Source organism: Microsporum canis, genomic scaffold, assembly GCF_000151145.1.
Source record: "Microsporum canis CBS 113480 supercont1.3 genomic scaffold, whole genome shotgun sequence".
Lineage (NCBI taxonomy): Eukaryota > Fungi > Ascomycota > Eurotiomycetes > Onygenales > Arthrodermataceae > Microsporum > Microsporum canis.
This window is the reverse complement of record NW_003299167.1, coordinates 474,845-496,172: the sequence shown is the minus strand read 5'-3', so window position 1 is coordinate 496,172 and position 21,328 is coordinate 474,845. Positions and strand designations below refer to the sequence as shown.

The following is a 21,328-nucleotide window of genomic DNA, read 5'->3' as shown; positions in this document are numbered from 1 at the left end:
GGTCTGATTGTGAGAAATTAGATGTTCTTCACCCTGGCAATATTGCCGGCGCTTCCAACTCTTCCACTTGACTTGCGGACACCACGAGTCTCGGTCCGGTTGTCTGCAGTTCTCCTTGGATTGGACCGCTGTTTGCTTACTCCTAAAACCCCGCTACCACTCTTGGGGTTGGCTGGGGTCTTGGGTTTTGGCGAACCTGAGTCGCCAACCCAGTTCTCGGCGTCTTCATGGATATCTATCTCGGGAGTTAAGGTTGCGGAATGGCTGAGTGATCGCTGGGCACTAGAAACGGGAGTACGTGGAGAAGTAACACGGTTGACTAGGGCTTGTAATTCTTCATCACTGTCGACACGGTTGCTTGATTGGCCCTTTGAAACGCCCCGTCTTGGAGAGCTGGCGGCGCCTGCTAGACTTGCAGATGGGGTACGGGCGTATGGGTAATGCCTCGAGTCCTTGCGATGCGACTTTCTTGGCTGACCTGGTGTTGGGGCCGGAAGGTTCTCATCCGCGTAGCTGTTGACGCTCTCGTTGGTGTCAATTTCACCAAGTGCAGCTCTCTTGGATTGGTTTCCATGTGGTGGTGTTGCAGTCTGGCTGCCGTTCAGCCTTTTCGAAGATACACGTCCGGGGGTGGTTGGAGTGGGTAGGGAAAGCTTCTCCTTGAGTTGATCTTCAAACCACCACTCGCGGAAACTGCCTTGGTTCAGATGAAGCCAATGCTGCTGTGGCCCAACGACCATACCTGGGCGCATGAAGCGCATGAATGCGATAATCTCGTTCGCAGTGAATCCGTATCGGTAAATGAGATACGCCCCTATTAAACAGCCAGTCCGCCCCAGACCAGCTTTGCAGTGAATAGCAATTCCCTTCTCTTTGATTGTGATCATCTCATGTGCCATCTTGATAAACCGCTTCACTAATGGAAGTGGTGGGCACGTTCCATCTTCAAATATCATGTCAATATGATTAATGTTGAGTGCGGTAAAGTACGAGGGGCTGTAGAGCTCAGAGTTAAGTCGTACAACCAGGCCAACGTTTCTTGTAGAAAAATGCGTAAGGACATTCTTAAAAGGGACCGGCAAGTCACTGTCCTGAACCTGATTGATGGTGGAAGGCAAGGCAGCAAATTCAGCCGTGTTCTGAGGAATGACGGCAGTTGGAGAATGCTGGGGCGACGCAAAAGCAAGGAAGTTCGGGGTGATCCAGTTAAAATCACCCATATCTACTCGTTCATACTTTTCATATCTATGCCATGTTAGTACGCTGTATCAAAGAGGAGAGGGGTGGAAAAATAGTAGCTTACTCTTCCAAGCTAAAATCTTTCAGTCCACAGAGCCCTTCCTCTTTGGCTTTCCACACACCATACACGACATCCTGAATGGTGAGAACAAAGTCTGCCTGACTGTAGCCAGCATCTCTGAATGGCATATAAGGAGGGTCAGCCTGCGCAATGGGAGCCAAAGCGAGGTGAGGAGGCCAGGATTGAATCAAAACCATGTAGCAGGCTACAACACATGCAACGTTTGCCCGGCTTCTGGGGTCTGGTTTGGTCCACAGAACAACCGGTCGATCGGTGTTCTCGGGGTCTCCCAAAATCTCATGGAAATGCACCGCAAACCGGTAGAGGTGTCCAATGTGCAGAGGACCAAAGTCTGCATGGAAGGCATTGTACAAGAGTAATCCATCTATGTTGAAATAAACCGGAGACTTGGCCGTCTGGTGCTTCCGGGAGGGGGTGTTTGCACCCGCACGCCTTTTACTAGGCGACTTGGGCGGTGCCGCGAGAAACGGAAATGGAGTGTTCTCAGACGGAGGGCTATGGTAAGAAGCCAGATAAAGACGATCTACCAGGGAGAGTGAGTCGGAAAGATCTATAAGCAGGAGTCACAGGCGCAATATTACCTTGTATGTACTCGATCGGTGCACCGTACAAGCCAGAGGGCGCTGAAGCTGGCATGCTGAGCGAGACTAATCTGTCCGTTCTTAATTGGGGTCAAGCGATGCGATGCAATGATATAATGCGGGAATGATAGTCTCTGTTTCTGGCAACAGCGATGACAGGGTTTGTTCCGCGAGATCGCCGCAAGATCAAAGCAGCATTATCAAGTTGTGACGAAGAAGTTGGTATAGATGAAGTAAGGATGTCAACAAAATGATAAGCTGGTGATGATATTGTTGTAGGGAGAGAGGGAGAGAGGGAGAAGAGAGAGAGAGCGAATGGAGAGATAATAAATCTGTGACGGGTCAAGGTTGTTGTTTATGTTGTGATTATTTATTATGATGTTGATGTTGATGTTTTTTTTTCTTCTTTGCTTTCCCCAAAAGGGCCAGCGAGGGCGCATGGACCACCGCTACTTGTTATGTTATCACGTGTCCTAATCGGGTTAGCCACACGTGGTTGGCCCGGCAACCACGTGAAGCTGGTGGCCCTGATTGGTCAGGATATCAATAGTGGGACCAACTACTGTTTCAGGGTTAGCGCGCCGGCGGGCGCTAAGACCAAAAACAAACAAGGAAGAACCAAGGGCAACCAAACTTTCCATGGCGACGACGGGGGGAGAAGACGAAGAGGACGAGCCACACGACGGGAAGCCAGAGAGAGACGACAGGGAGAGACGCTGTGTGCCTGGCTGTGCAAGGCCCTGTGCCACCGGGGAAGAAGGATGAACCGTTGGTACGAGGGGGATACAGACATCGGCCTCGTGTTTATCCATGTCGTCACGCAGAGTACCTCTTGCAGCCGCATTACTCGAACTATTTACTGGAGATGCACAGTATGGTGTATAAAAGGTGTTCATACAAATGAGAAAGCAGGGTTGTGACGTATAGTGACGGAGGGATGCTGGTGAAATATAATCTCTGTTGCGGTATCCTTGAAACTACTCCACAAAGGCAAGCCTATCTCGGTGGCGAAAGACACATCTGGATTCGAGCTCTTATCAACAGCCCCCTGGTTGCATGTTGACAAACAACAAATTGCAGTGCTTTTACATACATACCAAATAACGCGCAAATGTGTACGTTTTTAGGAGCCTGCTGTTAATACTGACAATACAACCGAGGGTTGCGAGCTAGTTAATGACACACACCAAGGGCTACCCCGCCACAATAGCTCAAAAAATCAAGCCTCCAAGAGTGCACATATCTTTCAGCGCAACTACATACCATATACCTTAACATACCGATATGGCCATGGCGCAGCCTATCCAGCCAGTTGACCCGGATTTCCCTTACTCTCTGTATGTTGATTGACGTCGTGCTCATTCGGCGTATCGGGCGCATGTTCCAACCCGCTCACAGACGTATTATACTGACCGTGCTGGTAGAACCATCTCCGTGCCTCTTCCCTCACATCGCCTGGCCTCCTCTGCCCTTCGAACGCTACAGGTAGACCGCGAGCTATCGCCGCTGGTCAAGCGCACATTCCGTCTCACAAGCCCGGATTCATCCAGCTCCCTCGCCTCGCAAACTGAAATGCAAGTAAGCCCAACGCTGCGGGAAGGTAGACGCGAACAGACTGCAAGCGATGCTGTTACAGAGACGAATGATGAAAACTTAACGGTTCTGGAGACCGAATATAGAGCAACTACCAACAGAATGCTACGGGTGGCAGTTAATGCGTTTATGGACTCGCTAGGCGTGGTAGTCGGGGTGATGGAGGAGTTAGATGTCGACGTCATAAGCGCTGAGCTAGGGAAACCATAGAATATATGTAGAGCCACAAAAAGAGAAACCCTAGTTATCACTTTTGCATAGACGGCGTTTTATGCATGTGCTGTTTTAGTTGTGACATATCTGTTCCGCTCCGGATAATCTACACAGTACCATGACAGTACTTATACACTCCGACTACTGCCCATTACCCAACTACGGAGTACTTTCTTGCCCTTTATGCCTACCCAAGTAGCACAGCGCGCGAAGCCGTGACCCTTTCCAAATGGAGACCGGGAGACGGCATAATATAGTTCCGTGGCCAAAAAACATTACCTAATTCAGTCTGACAGCGCCAGCCAATGAGAGCGGGGCTACGGAAACCTCGCTTAGTCGCCGCCCCACTTGTCTGTGGTATAAATATCTCTTGCCGCCCGCCTTCTTTTGATCTTTTTTCTCTTTTCTTCTCCAGCTCTCTTTGCCATTATGGCTTAGATCAAGTGTAGTATCTGTTCTTTTCAGTTTAATCTCTGAAAGTATTCTAAGGAATACAACATTGATTATTCTTATTTTTGTACCGCGTGATTAGACCTCTGTGCTTGCGCATGTCTTTTCGCACCGTGTCATCGGTCTTACACTACCACCGATCGACGCGAACCCCCTTCTTTTTTTTCATTGATATCTTCGGCTTGCTGGAGTGTTAAAGAAGAATAGAAGTATGAACATGGAAGTAAATAAACTGAAGTACTCGTATATTAAGTATTTGTGTATGGTAAGATATATGTAAAACAAAGATATACCTCCAACGCTTTGTCTCGAGTATGTTCTGAAAACATCCAAACACCCCAACCACCCGCCATCAACCCCAGATAGTCAGTTCATGATGATTGACACGGCGATATTCGAGACCTTGCAGTCGAAAATCGACGAAGAGACCAAGATCCGCGATGTATGCTCCAAAGTCCCTTTTATTCGCCGCGTAACTGACCAGATGGTCTGACCAGGAAATTCAAGAAATCGTCCAGGAGCTCTCTAAACGAGGTACTTTTGCTTTATTGTCAGCGTGTTCAGACCCTATAGGGACTAATAAACTATCACATGGACAGGCAGAGCTGTTCAGGCACTTCTATCGCGGGCTCACTCCACGCCTCCGTCTCGAAGTATATCTATGTTGCTGTCATATATAAATTGCTCCGGTTAACACAATTATTATAGTAACCCCCATCCTCGACGATGCAACAAGAGAGATCTCAGCGCAGCGAGAGGATATCGTCAAGCTGGTGACCGTTGCTTCAAAGCATCCGTTCTACAAATACAATCACCTCTGGACTAGAGAGCTGCAGAACTTGGTGCGCTTATCTCCTCTGCTTTAGGGACCATTACTGATACCCCAGAACAGGTCTTCTCAATCGAATTTTGCAGTTGGCTTGGTGGCATGAAGGGGATTGCTGGTGAAAATTCAAGCTTCATGACCATCGAAGACGTGGGGAAATTCCTTGCTAGTGTGTGACCTTGCCTCCTGTTCTTCTTACCCAGAGGATCTAATGCCGCTTGGGATATAGTTCCTGTTAATTTGAAGGACCAAGACGCCTTTCACCTTACCATCGAGGAGTACCTGCATGCTCTCATTTCGCTCGTTGAGGAACTGGTAAACTCCCGTCTAGCTCCTGTCCCCCTCACTTAGTTTGCCTTGCTTACTGAAATCTAGTCGCGTCTTGCCGTCAACTCGGTCACACTTGGCGACTATACCAGGCCTCTACAGATCCATACTTTTATCTCCGACCTTCATGCAGGCTTCCAGCTCCTTAATCTCAAAAATGACTCTCTGAGAAAGCGAAGCGATGGAATCAAGTATAACGTGTGTTTTGGCCTTCCATAAATGCCCCAAAGCTACCGATCTTACTGGTTACTAACTATTTTATGGATGTAGGTCAAGAAAGTTGAGGACGTGGTGTATGATTTGTCTCTCCGTAACTTGATTCCTAAAAAGGGGTCTGAATAGGTGCATCAACTGGAGAAGTATTGTTGAGTCTTTAGTTCCATGTTACTTAACCACATGGCATAGCGAAATAAGAAGCTCTTTCTAGGCTATCCAATATACAAACCGTAGCATCCATTCCTGCACTCTGCTTTCTTCCTCGTAAGATAACTTTATATCACGTGAACATACAAGCCCTAGCCCTCTTTCTGCCCACGCCAAGAATTCCCTCTCGAACTTACATATTCATGAAAAATTAACGACAAAAATATATCACACCACCTCGTCGATACAGCAATTCCGCAGGATATTTACCTCTTTGCGGTCTATCTCACCCATATAAATCCTCTCTCGTCACAATGGCTCCCGCTTCTGTACGTTCACCTGTTGAGAATCGCTTTGCTGTTCCCCCTTGAAACCACTCCCGATATTCTCTCTCCGCTTCCAAAGGAGGCAGAATTAATGGATTTCAAGAAAACGACAAGATACCACCATGGGAGCAGTAGGCTAACTCATTCTCACCCGCCTTGGGTGGTTCATACACGATTCATAGGCCCGTTCTGCTAAAGGCAAGCAGCAAAAGGTTACCAAGAAGGTATGTTTGCGCTTTTCATTTCCGCGCCTGAAGGTCGTGCACTAACGTGGCTTGATATAGTACATCATCAATGCTTCTCAACCTGCCAACGATAAGATCTTCGATGTCTCCGCTTTCGAGAAGTTCTTGCACGACAAGATCAAGGTCGAGGGTCGTGTAGGCAACCTTGGCGAATCCGTCCAAATCTCCCAAATTGGCGATGGCAAGATCGAGGTTATCACTCACATTCCTTTCTCTGGCCGATATCTCAAGTACTTGTATGTTGTCCTCTTTACCATAACACCACATTAACATCCCAGCCGTGTACTCATCCGACCTTTCCTCTCAATTTAGGACGAAGAAGTTCCTCAAGAAGCAACAGCTACGTGACTGGCTCCGCGTTGTCTCCGCCTCCAAGGGTGTCTACGAACTCCGATTCTACAACATCGTCCAGGATGAGGCCGAGGAGGATGACGAGTAAACAGAACGACGACATGAGCCGATTTCTTTTTTTTTTTTCAATAGAAAAAAACTTTAGGCTGTGTACGTTCTGCATGTGGAAGTATCATCTGAGTTCCGATGACGGATTTTAGGGAAGCGGATTGCTCGCGAGGATGGGGATCTTCGACCTAGCCAATCTATGATATCTGGCGCCATACTTACGAGCCTTATGAGTCATGAAGCTTGCATGTTGCGCATCTCTATAATTCAATATAATCGGCTCTTTGATCGTAACCCTTCTTGCCTCAGCAAATTCTTCTTGTATTTTATGATGGTAGGCCCTTTTGGGGAAAAGTAAATGCAAGTATGAACTAGCCCAGGAATTTCATTATGGAGATTAAACTAGGGTATGCTGTTAAAAGACGTTGTCTACAACAAATGAGCACTATTGAAGAGTTCAAAGATGCTATTAGTTGCCATCATCGGCCTTCCTCTTAATACCGATGCCAGTCTTCGTCACTCGGTGTACTTCGTCCACCTCACCACCTGCCGGACTTACTAGCTTTCCATCTTGAATTGTCCAACCAGATCGTTTCAAAACCTTCCATTTCTCGCCTACTTTGTACCTCACCAGGTCACCAGTTGCCTTTGCATCCTCTATGGAGTCGTGACCCTCGCTACCCCCGCCAGCTTGAATATCTCGCCCCAGGAACTTCTTCGTGAGAGCCCGAAGGCCGTTCCGCATAGGGAGGCCTGCTGGGTGTGGATATAACAACACGGTATCAACGATAGTAGGATGGATTATACGGCAAACATTAAGATCATTCTCCAAGGCGTGACCAAGCAGAGGTGTCTCTGGTTGTAGATGTTGGAAAAGCAAGTCCCTTGCCGCGGCAGGCGAGTCAACTATTTCAAGGTTCTGACTAGAATTATCCTTAACCTTGTTTGTAGCAACTGAAGCCTGCGTTTTCTTATAAGGAGTAGCATTCGCAAACTGTTCGGGCCGAACGCCAGAATACCGAGTATTAAGATCCAAAACTTCTCCTATCGGTCTCACCAAAACATCAATGAGTAAATTCCCTTCTGGCCAGCTTATAGCTGTCAAGCGAATCATCTCAAGGCCTAAAGTGGTATATCCCATTTCGCAGTCGAAACAGACTGGTGGTAGCGTTTGTTCTTTCGTCTGTCGCGGTGTCTTTTTAAATTGCATTGTGGCAGCCAACCGCTTCATATCAGTGACCTTGAATACGTGGGAATCTACCTTCGTACATCCAGTAGATGTTCCAACGGGTTCTTTACAGCAAGGGTAGTAAAACTCCTTCTGCCCCACAATATGGTCTGTTTTCTGCTTAGGCGGCCTAATGGGCCTTGCGTAATGATAGACACAAGGGCCCGACGATGTAAGGATGCCATCGGACCTTCTCCCTGGAAAGACTTGAAACCTCGAGTTGCACCGATCACACTTCTCCCAGCCCTGTGAGGCCTCTACCCCCCGTTTTGCGCAGGCAATATCGTCTGTTGACGGGGGAGATATAACGTACTCAAGCTCCTTCAGAGCATCAGGGGAAGCATATAGAGTTGAGAGGACAGTCCTCTCTTCTTCAACCGTCAAGTCGGTTAATATAGGCTGTGATGGTGTGGTAGGCGGTTTTATCGCTTCTGATAAGCCTTCAGGTCGAATGAAGGCTAAAACAGCTTCCTCCCATTCTTGCGGTTTCATCTTAGTCAATTTCACTATGCGTAACTTGATGACATTTGAATAGACAGCAGGCGACTCCTTTGCGATTTTTTCTTCTTCATCCAGGGCCATCGAAATCAATTCATCGGCAGAGAGAGCCATGCACTTCTTAGACGGATCGACGGAATTCTTTAGTTCATTGTTGAGGCGCACCATTGCGCTATGCAATTTAATTAGGATAGACATGCGAATAGCATGTGTTGCTGGAGGCTTAAACACGTGTCTCGGATTGAGTGTCTCCTTCTTTATTTGTCTTTTTGATAAATAGCCAGGGGATTCCGGAGGGATACGATCCTGAGTTTTTTCCAAAACATATGCAGCAGGCGGACTGGCAGTGGTCCGGCTAATTGGAGGTGGAGAAACACATTTTCTCAAGGAGTCAAGGTTACAAGCCTTATTTCGAGATGGGGAAAACTCATATGTAACTGTGGTGGAATCACACTTGGCGGTAGTATCAGGTTTTGGGATAGAATGGCTGGTCAGCTCCGTATCAGCCCCTCCATTGTCGTGCAAACGCTGCCTTTTACGATGTGGTTCGTCTATATATTGTTTCGAAACGGCCTCAGAATGTGGATTTATTGCCTTCTTGGAGTTGGCGACGGGCGTGGGATTAGCTATGTTATTGACTTCTTTGTGAGCAAAGATGCAATTAATCACATTGCAGTGACCATTTTGAGGACAGAGCACTGCGTTGAAAAGCCCTAGCGAACTGAACATTGTCTCTCTCTTTATCGTTAGGACAAGCGTGCGAAGTCTCAGTTTTTGGACTCAAGTTCTAAATATATATATCCTAGACACATATAGAGTAAGGGTATCGATAGTGAGGTAGCGTAAAGAATTGTAACGACGAGGTTGCTTTCCGATGAAAGCTATGGCTAGTGAAGACAATTATCAGTCTGCTAAAACCACCCTGCATGGTAAAGACGAAGATAAGAGAGCCAATATCTAGCTCATCTCTCTTATTCTTCACAACGATGAGCTGCTACTTTGCTCAAGTTGTCAGTGTAACGGGTAGGCAAGCTCCTGATGCCTTATATTCTTTTCACGATAACACCGTTAATTATTCAAAATCCCTCTCAGTGGTTCAGGAGGGCTAAATGAGGCGAGTCCGGCATGTTAATGCTATGTTATCGAATGTAAGTGATGGTAAGTTGATTGATAAGAATGTGTTGTTTTACGAAATGCCATGTTGAAAACGTTTTGAGGTTTGATCTGGAGATGCAAACGATACAAATAATGTAAACAATGCAAACATCAGCCTCGCTTTTAAGTCCTTATCTCCGGCGAGGCTCCAACATATTTGACACCCAAGAATATAAAATATAGATTACAGTCAGGCTTTCTTGTTTTATTTCGCACATAAGGGTCATTATACTAGCTATAGAGGGCAGCGGCCAACGAACAAATAATCCAATGGCAGATCACCTTTGTGTACTGATTCACGGGTAAGTGATATATATGACAGTCAATAAGGGCAATAGCTTACACTGAATATCAGTCTATGGGGCAACCCAGCGCACCTTGATTATATTGTGTCCTCTCTTCGAGAAAAGTACGACGAACCGTCATTACAAATATTGTGTCCAAAGAGCAACGCAGGAACTCTCACATATGACGGCATTGAGCTTGGCGGAGAGCGGGTAGCACATGAGGTGGAAGAAGCAATTAAGAGCTCTGCCGAGCAGGGACACAAGATTCGCAGGTTGAGTGTGGTAGGTTATTCATTGGGTGGGTTGATTGCTCGATATGCTATCGGCCTACTCTATGCCAAGGGGTATTTTACAGACATTGAGCCCGTCAACTTTACGACCTTTGCTTCACCACATGTCGGTGTGAGAAGCCCTAGGAGAACAAGCCATTTCTGGAATGTCCTCGGTGCCAGATGCGTTTCGACCTCAGGCCGACAGCTTTTTATGATTGATTCATTTCGTGACACTGGAAAACCACTCCTTAGTATTCTTGCTACCCCCGGAAGCATATTTATGCTGGCACTTGCGAAATTCAGGCATCGGACCCTATATGCCAACGCTGTTAACGACCTAAGTGCGGTTTATTACACAACCGCAATATCTAAGACAGATCCCTTCACACAGGTAGATGATCTCTCGATAAGCTTTGTCGATGGCTATGCACCGATAGTCATTGACCCCGATCGACCAATACTTCTCAGAGCAAAATCCCAGTCCCTTCTTGGTCGATTAATTTCCTATGCCTATTCTACGATATCAGTACTCTCGTTTCGATTATTTATATTCATCATTGTCGGTTTTGTTTCTGTGATATTCTTAGCAAACGCAGTTTACCAGACCATCCTGAGTGAGAAACGCATCCGCCTGCATGAACAAGGTAGATCCGGGGTAGTTTACAATGCCTACAGGGTCCCACTACTTATGAGGGGATTCCGGAACGCTGCTGAGGATATGTACGAAACCGTGAATGCTGCACAAAAACCGGAGTATATCTCAGGATCAACCCCACACCCTAATGAGAGACCCCCAACACTTACACAATCACATCCCGCCGCTGCTGTATACCCTCTAACGGAGCCTGTTCGAATCACGGATAATGTCGCCACTCATGAGCCCAGGAAAGCTACATTTCCTACTCTTGCTCTAACTGCTGCTCAATTTCAAATTATTGATAATCTTGACTCGGTTGGGTTCCGCAAATACCCGGTATATATCCATGAAGTTCGGCATAGTCATGCAGCTATCATTGTCAGGTCACCTAGGGAATCATTCAAAGAAGGGAAGATCGTTGTGAGGCACTGGCTGGAAGAAGAATTCCGTATCTGATGCCGGTATGCATATGGCTTCATGCATTTCTCGATCCCAAACTTTACCCATGCACGATGGGCTCCGTCTCCCAACAGCAAAGCCGCTATGGTTAATTTCCCCATACAAATATATCTACCAAATTTTATGGTTTCCGTGACAGAGGGGCAGGAGTAACTCACACACCATACAAGGATCCCTGAAATTCTGACACCACCAGCCACTTTGAACCCAGCACAAAAACACTGTACACTGTCTGCAATACCCTGGCACCTGCGCACGGATTTCCAGCACGGTTAGGAAACCCGTCGGATTCACCACACTTGCAGATGAGAAATCTCTGCTTTTTTTCCCGTATATGCAACTCATAGATTTGACCAACAACTTGTTGGGTCTACTTTACGTCTCTAACCTGACTACCAAACATCCAGGCGCTAAGGATTTAATGTTACATTTGTTATATAGATACATGTAGTTACTTGCACCGTCTAGAAGGTATCCTTTAAGAAAACTACGTAGTTGCATTATGAACATATATCTAATCGAATGGCTACCCGGCGCACAACCCCAAGCATCTCCGAGGAAGCGCCATCCTGGGACATTAAGCTGCCAAGCCCGTCTTAGTCAGACATCCCTGACGGAGGTCCACTTAAGCTCATGGTCCAACCACTCAGACCCTTGTGTTTGCCGTCCTTGGCAAGACTAAGGTTTATTGACGTCATAGAGGAGCCTCACATTCAAAACATCCATCGCTGCGTAACATCCAAGTCGAACTTTTGCGCTCGGGTCGGGTGTGAGAACGAATCGGATATTCCTTTCCAACAGAGCAGCAGGTGAGGATGGAAATTAATTTACAGAATACGGAGTGTCTGGAAAATTGGCTTGATTAGAATCCAGGGGCGTTCCAATAGGTAGTTAATCTGTTATCTCGAGGTTGCCAAATTCCTACGTTTGTTCAAAGAATTAAACTATAGGGACGTCCCGTCTGTCATATGTATTTCGCCGACATAGTAGTTGCCATATAGGGGAGTCAAGTTATATTTATAGCGATAAATAACTACTCTGTGGCCCTCTACATAGCTTCCAAACCCCCAACAGGAACTTTCAGAATGTGCAAGTCATTAATGCTGCAGTCAAAGGGTATCACCTCGTTTTCTCTGTTCGACGATCCCTGAGGGAAAAAATGCCTTCGTGCATAAATTATCCAACTGCATATCAACACTCCACCATCAGGTGGGTCATGGTCTGTTGATGTTCCTTCCAGGGGAATGATAACACAGATAAGACAGCATTAAAGATATGTACCTATATACCAAGCGGTGTGTATGTATCCCCGAAAATGACTAGAGGTGGTTCAAAACGCTGTTTTGGTGCTGTTAATCCCATCTTTGTATATCAAATTTGGACACACTATGGTTATCTTCTCCGTAGTGGTGGGTGTGATAGGGGTATGTAGGGGAAATATGCGAAGGGACGTCATTATTATATGCGGGTCCACACCCACACAAGAGGAAACCGTGGAGGCAGATTTCCCACAGTAGCGGTCACTAATAACAGTGTATTCTTTTGCCGCTTGGAGACTTCACACAGCTGAAACGCTTAGCAAAGCGCGGTAATGTGGAATGTGATTGACTAGACGCCTTCCATCTTTGTACAGTTGTCGTCTTACCATTCCATATGATATTAAGGGGCTGAAATATAAATCCCAACACTATCTCGGTCTACTCCCGTTACTTCCCCCTGTTTTTCAAGAATACGATGGTCTTCCTGGTGGAGATTTTCCAGGAACCGCTCTGATAATTGGCCAGTTGCCTGCAGGGATATCTTTCAAGACGCCATCTCATTGTCCATGTCGCTCTCAACCGCCTATGTGGATCCTCACCTTTGCCATTACTTACTCTGTGTTTCCTCTCCCTAGCATATAAAAATAAAATGTATGCTTAGTATTCGTCCGTTTAAGGTTGCAGTGTGTAACCCCCGATGTGGGCCGAGAGAAGGATCGGGGAGATCGGAGGCGGTTTTGCCCATCTAAACACCCAATACATGAGTATATCAATGCCTGCGGCAATAGTAAAGGGCGAGGATCATCGAACGGAGATGATGGAAAGGGAGGAATAAGCGGAAGAAAATTTTGATAGTTGGGCAAATTCCATGGTTCATCTCTCGAATGAACAATGGCAAGAGAGGAAGTTCGGTAACTTCTCAAACTGCTGTTCCGCCATTTGTGTATCGTCTTAAGTAGGTGGAGAACCTGGCTTGTCTGGGTTCTTAGTAATTTTGGCCGGGCTGACGGGTTGCATCATACTCTTCCGCTGCTTCCTAAGGAAGACGTATGTAACTTGTAGAACACTTGGAAAGGACGTGATATATAACAAGCTTATCCGCTCCTTATTCAATAGCTCCATTGTTCTTGCCTCCAACGTAACTACTTTCCTCACATCTTCAAAGACAATTTCTTAGTAATATAAAACGACCTCAATCAATAAAAGGGGACAACCAACTACCACATCGCCATCCTACAAAGGAATTCTGTCATTTGCGCGCAAATTATTCTTGAAGCTGGATAGCTATTATTCTTATCATCATTATTCTTATAAGACGAGATAGTGACTCTTTACCATCAACAAAATCCAACAAACTGCGGTCATGGCAAGTACGGAATCATACTCTCCGAGCACACCCAGAGTCCGCCGTCTATCCAATGTGTCCGCGACTAGGGAGGATATGGTGAACGGGCCTAATGTGGTTGTGCCACCAAAACACTTGATGGCGAGCACGGCTGCTTATGAAGCCGCTAAGGCCATGGGAGTTGCTAAATACCACCTGGAAGAAGAAAATTCGTCGGCCGAGATTACTCCAAGAGCTGTATCGCCAGTCACTGGAGTCCCAGTTGTAGCAACCGATAGGTATGCTTTTGCTTTCGATATTGATGGCGTACTTATTCGCGGTGGGAAGCCTATTCCAGCAGCGGTGGAAGCTTTAAAAGTTTTGAACGGAGACAATGAGTATGGGATCAAAGTGTACGTATCTGCTTCCTGGATGCAAGGTCACTCTCTTTGCTGACCTGCCACTATGAGTTTAGGCCGTATATCTTCGTTACAAACGGCGGAGGCAAGACTGAGGAAGAGCGATGTCTTGATCTTAGCCGGCAGCTTGAATATGATGTTTCACCCGGTCAATTCATCTGTGGACACACACCCATGAGAGAGATGGCAGAGAAGTATAAGACTGTCTTGGTTGTAGGTGGTGAAGGCGAAAAATGCCGTATCGTAGCTGAAGGCTATGGTTTCCGCGACGTTGTGACGCCTGGTGATATCATCAAGACAAACAAGGATACCACCCCATTCCGAAAGCTGACAGAGGAGGAATATAAGAATTCTCGGGTCCGTGACTTCGACAATTTAGTCATCGAAGCTATCTTTGTGTTTGCGGACAGCAGGGATTGGGCCGGTGACCAACAAATTATTCTTGACCTGTGCATGTCCAAGGGCGGCAAGATAGGCACACGCTCAGAGACATTCGAGGAGGGCCCGCCAGTTTATTTCTCCCATAATGATATTGTCTGGTCGACATCTCACGAGCATACACGTATCGGTATGGGAGCCCTTCGAGCTTCTGTCGAAGCTCTCTTCAAAGCTGTCACCAGAAAGGAGTTGAAGACGATTGCGTTCGGCAAACCCCAGCTTGGTACGTTCCAATTTGCCACAAGGCTTCTACAACAATGGCGAAAGGAAACCCATGGCATCAACTCCCCGCCGCAGACAGTGTACTTTGTTGGAGATACCCCCGAATCGGATATCCGTGGCACAAACGAGTACAACGAGTCTGACGTGAGCGAGACCCTCTGGTATTCGATACTGGTTGAAACAGGAGTCTTCGAACAAGGGACTACTCCACGATATGCACCCAAGAAGATAGTCCATAACGTCCTCGATGCCGTGAACTTCGGTATGAAGAGAGAGTTTGAAAGAGCTCTAGAGGAGACGGAACCTAAAAAGCCGGAGGCTAAGTAGAGCCACACCAAGCTACCTAGCTCCCGGGCGTAAAGGGGCTCGAGTGCCTTCAACTGGTCTATGATATCCACATCAGTTCACTGCCTTTTTTTTTTTTTCGTTGGAAAAGATTTTGACCACCCTTTTTCGCACCTTCAGTTTACCCCCTTTTTTTGGTCTAATTCGAAGGCGTCGGAACGCCACTCTATTGGATCTTCATGCATTGCATTTTTTTCTTTTCCCCCACCCATTCTATGTCATGTTAGGAGTTTGGATGCAGATATTTCGTTTTAACAGCTCACTTTCATCGCCCCTGGCTTGGGCTATAAAATCAGAACCACTTTCTTCTCTAAAAATATTCCAGATTGATGCTTGATATTATAGACATGCTTTGAAGTGTTAACAGTCACGAAATATATATTCCACAGATATTGTTTCTATTTCATATGCAATGAAGGTGGATGGGAGACTTCGCTTGGTAGCTCTTGATGTAGGACACATCACGTGATTACCTTTCTCATTAGTGGCCAAAGCTTTTTTTTTTTTTTTTTGGATTTATTCACCATAGTGATGGCGTTTATCAAGTCAAATAGCAGAGTTGAAGCTATGCGGCTTATCCGAAACTACTTCATTGTAGTTAAATAGAACACCTCTGTACCAAAAACGTCGTGATATCCAGGAGACAGATATAACTTTTAAGGCCTTTGCTTGTTAGCTCTATTAGTTTTGCATTCCAACATGAGCATGAGCTGGTCAAATAATGTCAATTTTTGATATCCTGGGAAGCGTAAGAGCTGTATGTACTGATCAAATCAACTTCATTATGGCTGCTAGAGTTTATTGACGAATTGGAATATCTATAGGTTAGCTTGATAAATACCTCTAAGTGTCTAGAAGCTATCTGCTTATCGGCTGAGCTATGCTGTCGTTTTATACGAGATTGGAAAGGCGGAATGATCCTACTATGAACTCCTCGATAAGGCTGCTAGGAGATTTCGTATACCCTAAATGGAAAACTATCAATTATTGATAAAGTTGGAAAAGATGGGTGGAAGCACAGGTGCTAACCATTCACTGCGTGTCAGTTTATGACATAAATGAACCATACCATTGTTACAATTGTATGACTCCTAAATGAAGCGCGCATACCCTTATACCTTAACTGGCTGGAGAAAATAGATGCTGTCCTGGCCTTTGCCAACCGCATAAATAAGCTTGATGCTAGGGGCCAAGACTGCTCTTAAGGTAATGGAGCAACATATAGCGAAGATATTTTCCAATTTAATATCCTTACCCTGATAGTTCTAATATGCACCTAACTTATCCATCTAGTGGATAAATTCACCTTCCAGAGGACGGACTGTGATATAGATGAACTTTTCCTGTCCCGCTTAATGCTCATTATCCCCACAGCTATGCTTATATTTCTTTTATATACCATATGCCACAGCATGTCCTTCCACTCATGCGTCGACGCTTATGGTAACACTCCCCTGCATTAAGAGCAGGTTTGTTTATTTATATAAACATGTCCTCCCTTCTTTTTTTTTCTTTCTCTTTCCCATCCTCGATCTCTCGACTTGACTTCAAGCAAACAGAATAGCACATCCGACAGGCATTCCCAATCGTCCAGCCGTGAAGGAAACTCGTCAAAATGCCAGTTATCTGGAACGATGCGGCTAGGGCCAAGGTAAACCACCCAGGAGAGAGGGAGTACCACCTATCCAGTTGCTAATGTGCACCTCGCAGCTCTTGATGGCCATCGTGAAGACAAGCGGAGGGAAGATTGACTATAAGGGCATCGTCGAGTTTATGGGCCCCGGTAAGCAATGTCTATCTATCATTCTGCGTTGACCAGGGCACTAAAATCTTGCTGCAGAGTATAATGCGAAGTGCATTCAGAACCAAATCCAATTCATCAAGAACAAGGCCAATGGAGACAAGGCTCCCGGCTCTACTCCTTCCACGCCAACAAAGGGTGAAAAGAAGGGCAACTCCGCTGCTGGCTCCGTCAAAACTCCAACTAAATCTCCAGCATCTGCCAAACGCGGGCACGAGCAAGCTGTCGGTCCCGAGTCTGAAACTACCATTAACACCCCAAGCCCCGCCAACAACCGTCGCACCAAGAAGTTGAAGACTGAATGCAAGAAAGAGATTAAGAAGGAGATCAAGTCTGAAGAGAACCCTCTCTAAAGCAATGCAACACCCTTTTTACTGTATCTTGAGAGGTTTAGTTGGTGTCGGGTGTTTTGTTTTGTTGAGCTGTGTGTGGTGACCCAGACTTGCATTTTATCAGCTACCAGGCGAGAACTAGCTTAAAATACAAGATGTCTACTTGATCATGAACACATGAGAATAATATCAAATCTGTATCTGGCGAAGGAGAAGGAGAGTTATGTAATAATGATAAAAGCGGCGTCAGAATGTCTGCATCTGGAAATGCCTCGGCATCTCGAAGAAGAAAAAGGCCAAGCTTGCAAGGAAGCTAGAACGACGAAGATGACGAACTCGTTATTAATTACATGATGGTATGTTTACTGGATCTTTCTCCCTCTTGCTCCGCTCTTGGTCCGTCGCTATATAAACTTGCACCCTCTCTTCCTTTAAGTGGCATAGCACTCGTGCCTAATAGCTCCCATTAACTTACTAGTATTGTCTTCGAAGAGTTACAGCTAGGAGGATAGCATCTTCGTCGCGCACACTCATCTTCTCTGCAAAGATGTCGTCAGCTACATCCTTTTACGACTTTGAGCCGGTTGACAGTATGCAATAATCATCTCCCCTTTGTTGCGCTATTATTACTATAATCATTAACAACTGCGCGACTTTTTTTACAAAAAACAGAGAAAGGACAGCCCTTCCCTCTCACCTCGCTCCAGGGCAAAGTCGTCCTGGTCGTCAACACGGCATCAAAATGCGGTTTCACCCCGCAGTTCGCCGGTCTCGAGGAGCTCTACAAGTCAATCAGCTCCTCGCACCCGGATAAGTTCACCATACTAGGCTTCCCGTGCAACCAGTTCGGTTCTCAGGACCCCGGAAGCAACGATGAGATTCAGACATTCTGCCAGGCCAACTACGGCGTCACATTCCCGGTTCTCGGCAAGATAGATGTCAACGGTGACAACACTGCGCCAGTATACAACTGGCTGAAGAAGGAGATGCCTGGCATCATGGGTCTGAAGAGAATTAAATGGAACTTTGAGAAGTTCTTGGTCGACGCCAATGGAAAGGTCGTTGGGCGATGGGCGAGCACCACGAAACCCGAGTCTCTCAAGAGCACCATCCTGGCTGAGATTGAGAAAGCTGGAAAGGCCTCTCAGCTGTAGCTGGCTTGAAAGTGGCATAGCACGTCGATGATTTCCTTTCTTTCTACACATAATAATACGCCTTACGACCCTTGTCCTCCCATCTACTCAAACTATTTCGGTTTAGTCCGTATAATTGTTATCTCATCTCATACGATATGAATTAGTCTTGGGAAATATAATTAAACAAATACCCTCACCGTCATCCTTACTCCTAGCTGTGTACCTTGCTCGTTTGATCCACAAACCGCCCCCACCAAAAAAACACGCAGATACGGTGGATCACCAGCAGAAACCTCCCCACGTCTGACAAAGTAATATTTCTTCCCCGATAGTCCTCTTATCATGCCACCTTCGTATAACAACAGCCTGGAGATATAACGGATGCATCGACATCCAAGCAAATAACCTTCAAGGGAAAAAAATATGTAATAACCAGGAACTGCGCACGTAAAAATAGAAACCTCTTGGCAACGGCAAACGCGGCTGAGTCGATCAGCCTGGACATTGCCACTAAACGGATCACAGTGCTCAATACAGACACCCTTGTTTTATATTCGGTCGAGTACTCAATCCTATATATGTAATATGATTAACTAATTCACAGTAAAGCGGATGGGGCCAAAGGGTCCAACAGATGGAACCCATGTAGATAAAAAAAAAGAAAAGAAAAATTGCGAAAACGATTGACACAATGCGCTCATATATTGTATATCCTGCAGCAAAGCTCTCAATGCCGTGTCATTAGATAACGTGTATTTTGATCAAGGACGCTGGGTCTGGTGCAGTAATAACAGATTGATCAGGCCGAAAGAAAAGGAGGAACATGGTATAGTTCTATAAAGAATGAAGAGAAAGTGAGCCAAAAACAAGAAAAAAAGTCGCGCCACCCGATGCCTAGATAATAAAGGAGAAAAAAGAGGATATAAAAGTAGAAAGAAAAAGTAAAAAGTGCAAAGAAAATCAGAAATAAAGCGAATTATGTTGGAAGTTGAGGGGGTATTAGTTGATATTAAGGTACATATCGGCGCCACGCTTTGATGGTGTCACCCTATGGCCCCTTGAGGATGAAGTGGGTTCTGCGGTATTATGCTGCATGGGTTGGATGTGGTTGATGGAGCGGGGTGAAGTTGAGTCGATCGAATCGTTGTCATCATCATGGATCTGATCGTGCTCAATCTGAATAGGCCGTTGTAGTTTTGCGGGAAGAGTGAATTCATTGCCCATCTTCCCGGCGACCTTCTCGCCACGGCGTTTGACGAGGAGGCTGCTTGGTTTGTTGGTTGAATTGGTAGAGTTCTGGTGTCTCAGTCGGGGGCTGTGTTCTCCGCTACTTCGAGGGGACGAGCAGCATGAAGATATAGAGCCGCCGAGCATAGATTTGGGGAGGGTCGGGGAGTGGTCTGGGAGTGCCTCTGCAAGGTAGTTGGCCAGAATGGAGCTGCGGGTGGTCAAGGGTGGAGGAACTAGCTTTGAGTAGGTGCGAATGGAAACTTCGCTCGCGCCATCGCTTTCGGTGTAGTGCGATAGGTGTCCTGAGCGGTAGGCCGGCTGAGGGATATCGGGGGATCCCGCTGAACTTGGAGGGCCAGTGCTCGGGACCTCTCGTACCGGACTAAGCTGTCTTGGAATATGGCTTTGGTACGAGTTGATGCTTCTGGACGTTAGTGGTTCCGGCGTGTATGAAGGAGCCAGGTGGTTTGTTATAGGCTTGGAAGAAGGTTGGTCCCTAGGGCTTGAGTAGTTACGCCCGAGAGCCGAGTGCACTTTCGACGGTACCGCAAGGAATCTGGAGTCAGAGGAGGAAATCTGACTCAGGTTCGGGCTATGTGTGGGGTATCCGAGCCCACTGTTGAAACTGTGTGGGCTTTGGGCAGCCCTCTGGTTTGCCTGAACCAACGCCGGACTGTAGTTAAGTGAGGACGCACTGCGTAGTGGATCGACCAGCGACTGTGATACATCTCTATGGAAGGAACTCTTTGATGAAAGGCCACGGCTGCTAGAGTTGTCTCCAAACGGACTCTGCACACGATCTTTCGGTGCACCCCGCGAATCGGAACTGCTGGCCGTGTAAGGATTATCGGGTAAGAGGTCTGATTCGGTTCTCTGGGAGGCCACGCTCTGTCCCCTGGAGCTTATATACTCGTTTTCCAGATCCCGTGTGTTGCGATGAAGGTAGGCCACCGAGCATGGCATCATGTCAATAGGCAGTAGGGTTCGGTGTCGAGACGATGTGCTTTTTGGCTTTGAAGAGGCTTTAGAAAGGCTCAAGGCAGGCGTTGTTTCCGAGCCAGTCATGGAGCGGTCTATTTTAAGATAGGGTCCTCTCTGCCCCTTTTCCCATTGCTGTCCTTGCTTTGCCCTTCGTCTGCGTCTGTTTAGAAAGAAGAAGAAGACAACAAAGGCTATGAGGGAGGCGAAGGCGATGCCACCGCCGACGTAGAGTCCGACTAGTTGATTCGAACGACCTCCTCCGCTCGGCTCGGGAGAAGCCGTTGCTGTGCCTGTCTCTGCCGACGAATAGACGTAGGTGAAATCAATGGTGTCAGTCGGTATTCCAACGCCCGGTATGCCACTTCTTGTGACTGAGGCCATTGACGTGATCTGTGCAGATGTCATCGTGCTGGCTGGTGCCATCATCGACATGCTGGGCAAGGTAGCCGATGCCGGCGGACCCGGAGCTGGAGGAGTTTGAGAAGGAGGAACTGGATCCGTTGCAGTCGTGGATGCCATCGGTGGTTGTTGAGGAGCCATGGTCGGTTTCGGGCCAGCAGTAGACGATATTCCAATGACCGGATGGGTATTTGGAAGAGCCCCCTCAACTCCGGAGCATATACTGTAGACACGGTGCTGTCTTCGTCAGAGTCAGGACAGT

The 21,328-nt window shown here is 46.7% G+C and overlaps 11 protein-coding genes across 11 annotated transcripts; 8 read left to right on the top strand and 3 right to left on the bottom strand.

Annotated features, from left to right (window-relative positions):
* Positions 1 to 17: 17 nt before the first annotated feature.
* MCYG_03020 (tyrosine-protein phosphatase CDC14) lies at positions 18 to 1,957 on the bottom strand (the record flags this gene model as incomplete). The annotated part of the gene is made up of 3 exons (XM_002847468.1): positions 18 to 1,245; positions 1,304 to 1,844; positions 1,903 to 1,957. The coding sequence occupies 3 exons, from the start codon at positions 1,955 to 1,957 to the stop codon at positions 18 to 20; spliced, it is 1,824 nt and encodes a 607-aa protein (XP_002847514.1).
* A 403-nt stretch (positions 1,958 to 2,360) lies between these two features.
* MCYG_03019 (uncharacterized protein) lies at positions 2,361 to 2,822 on the top strand (the record flags this gene model as incomplete). Its single annotated transcript, XM_002847467.1, has 1 exon — positions 2,361 to 2,822. The coding sequence occupies one exon, from the start codon at positions 2,361 to 2,363 to the stop codon at positions 2,820 to 2,822; it is 462 nt and encodes a 153-aa protein (XP_002847513.1).
* Positions 2,823 to 3,192: 370 nt separating this feature from the next.
* On the top strand, positions 3,193 to 3,705 carry MCYG_03018 (conserved hypothetical protein; the record flags this gene model as incomplete). Its single annotated transcript, XM_002847466.1, has 2 exons — positions 3,193 to 3,239; positions 3,327 to 3,705. The coding sequence occupies 2 exons, from the start codon at positions 3,193 to 3,195 to the stop codon at positions 3,703 to 3,705; spliced, it is 426 nt and encodes a 141-aa protein (XP_002847512.1).
* An 826-nt stretch (positions 3,706 to 4,531) lies between these two features.
* Positions 4,532 to 5,653, top strand: MCYG_03017 (translin; the record flags this gene model as incomplete). The annotated part of the gene is made up of 8 exons (XM_002847465.1): positions 4,532 to 4,600; positions 4,656 to 4,692; positions 4,758 to 4,811; positions 4,867 to 5,000; positions 5,051 to 5,153; positions 5,214 to 5,299; positions 5,360 to 5,509; positions 5,582 to 5,653. 8 exons carry the CDS (start codon positions 4,532 to 4,534, stop codon positions 5,651 to 5,653), a joined length of 705 nt encoding a protein of 234 aa, XP_002847511.1.
* Positions 5,654 to 6,122: 469 nt separating this feature from the next.
* MCYG_03016 (60S ribosomal protein L22) lies at positions 6,123 to 6,684 on the top strand (the record flags this gene model as incomplete). Its single annotated transcript, XM_002847464.1, has 4 exons — positions 6,123 to 6,131; positions 6,183 to 6,224; positions 6,285 to 6,481; positions 6,558 to 6,684. 4 exons carry the CDS (start codon positions 6,123 to 6,125, stop codon positions 6,682 to 6,684), a joined length of 375 nt encoding a protein of 124 aa, XP_002847510.1.
* Positions 6,685 to 7,113: 429 nt separating this feature from the next.
* On the bottom strand, positions 7,114 to 9,099 carry MCYG_03015 (RNA exonuclease 3; the record flags this gene model as incomplete). Its single annotated transcript, XM_002847463.1, has 2 exons — positions 7,114 to 8,725; positions 8,825 to 9,099. The coding sequence occupies 2 exons, from the start codon at positions 9,097 to 9,099 to the stop codon at positions 7,114 to 7,116; spliced, it is 1,887 nt and encodes a 628-aa protein (XP_002847509.1).
* A 696-nt stretch (positions 9,100 to 9,795) lies between these two features.
* On the top strand, positions 9,796 to 11,177 carry MCYG_03014 (lipid particle protein; the record flags this gene model as incomplete). Its single annotated transcript, XM_002847462.1, has 2 exons — positions 9,796 to 9,827; positions 9,881 to 11,177. The coding sequence occupies 2 exons, from the start codon at positions 9,796 to 9,798 to the stop codon at positions 11,175 to 11,177; spliced, it is 1,329 nt and encodes a 442-aa protein (XP_002847508.1).
* A 2,609-nt stretch (positions 11,178 to 13,786) lies between these two features.
* Positions 13,787 to 15,169, top strand: MCYG_03013 (conserved hypothetical protein; the record flags this gene model as incomplete). The annotated part of the gene is made up of 2 exons (XM_002847461.1): positions 13,787 to 14,176; positions 14,239 to 15,169. 2 exons carry the CDS (start codon positions 13,803 to 13,805, stop codon positions 15,167 to 15,169), a joined length of 1,305 nt encoding a protein of 434 aa, XP_002847507.1.
* A 1,633-nt stretch (positions 15,170 to 16,802) lies between these two features.
* MCYG_03012 (uncharacterized protein) lies at positions 16,803 to 17,341 on the top strand (the record flags this gene model as incomplete). The annotated part of the gene is made up of 3 exons (XM_002847460.1): positions 16,803 to 16,838; positions 16,898 to 16,970; positions 17,028 to 17,341. 3 exons carry the CDS (start codon positions 16,803 to 16,805, stop codon positions 17,339 to 17,341), a joined length of 423 nt encoding a protein of 140 aa, XP_002847506.1.
* Positions 17,342 to 17,867: 526 nt separating this feature from the next.
* On the top strand, positions 17,868 to 18,474 carry MCYG_03011 (glutathione peroxidase; the record flags this gene model as incomplete). Its single annotated transcript, XM_002847459.1, has 2 exons — positions 17,868 to 17,910; positions 17,993 to 18,474. The coding sequence occupies 2 exons, from the start codon at positions 17,868 to 17,870 to the stop codon at positions 18,472 to 18,474; spliced, it is 525 nt and encodes a 174-aa protein (XP_002847505.1).
* Positions 18,475 to 19,455: 981 nt separating this feature from the next.
* On the bottom strand, positions 19,456 to 21,207 carry MCYG_03010 (uncharacterized protein; the record flags this gene model as incomplete). The annotated part of the gene is made up of 1 exon (XM_002847458.1): positions 19,456 to 21,207. The coding sequence occupies one exon, from the start codon at positions 21,205 to 21,207 to the stop codon at positions 19,456 to 19,458; it is 1,752 nt and encodes a 583-aa protein (XP_002847504.1).
* Between the last annotated feature and the right edge of the window lie 121 nt (positions 21,208 to 21,328).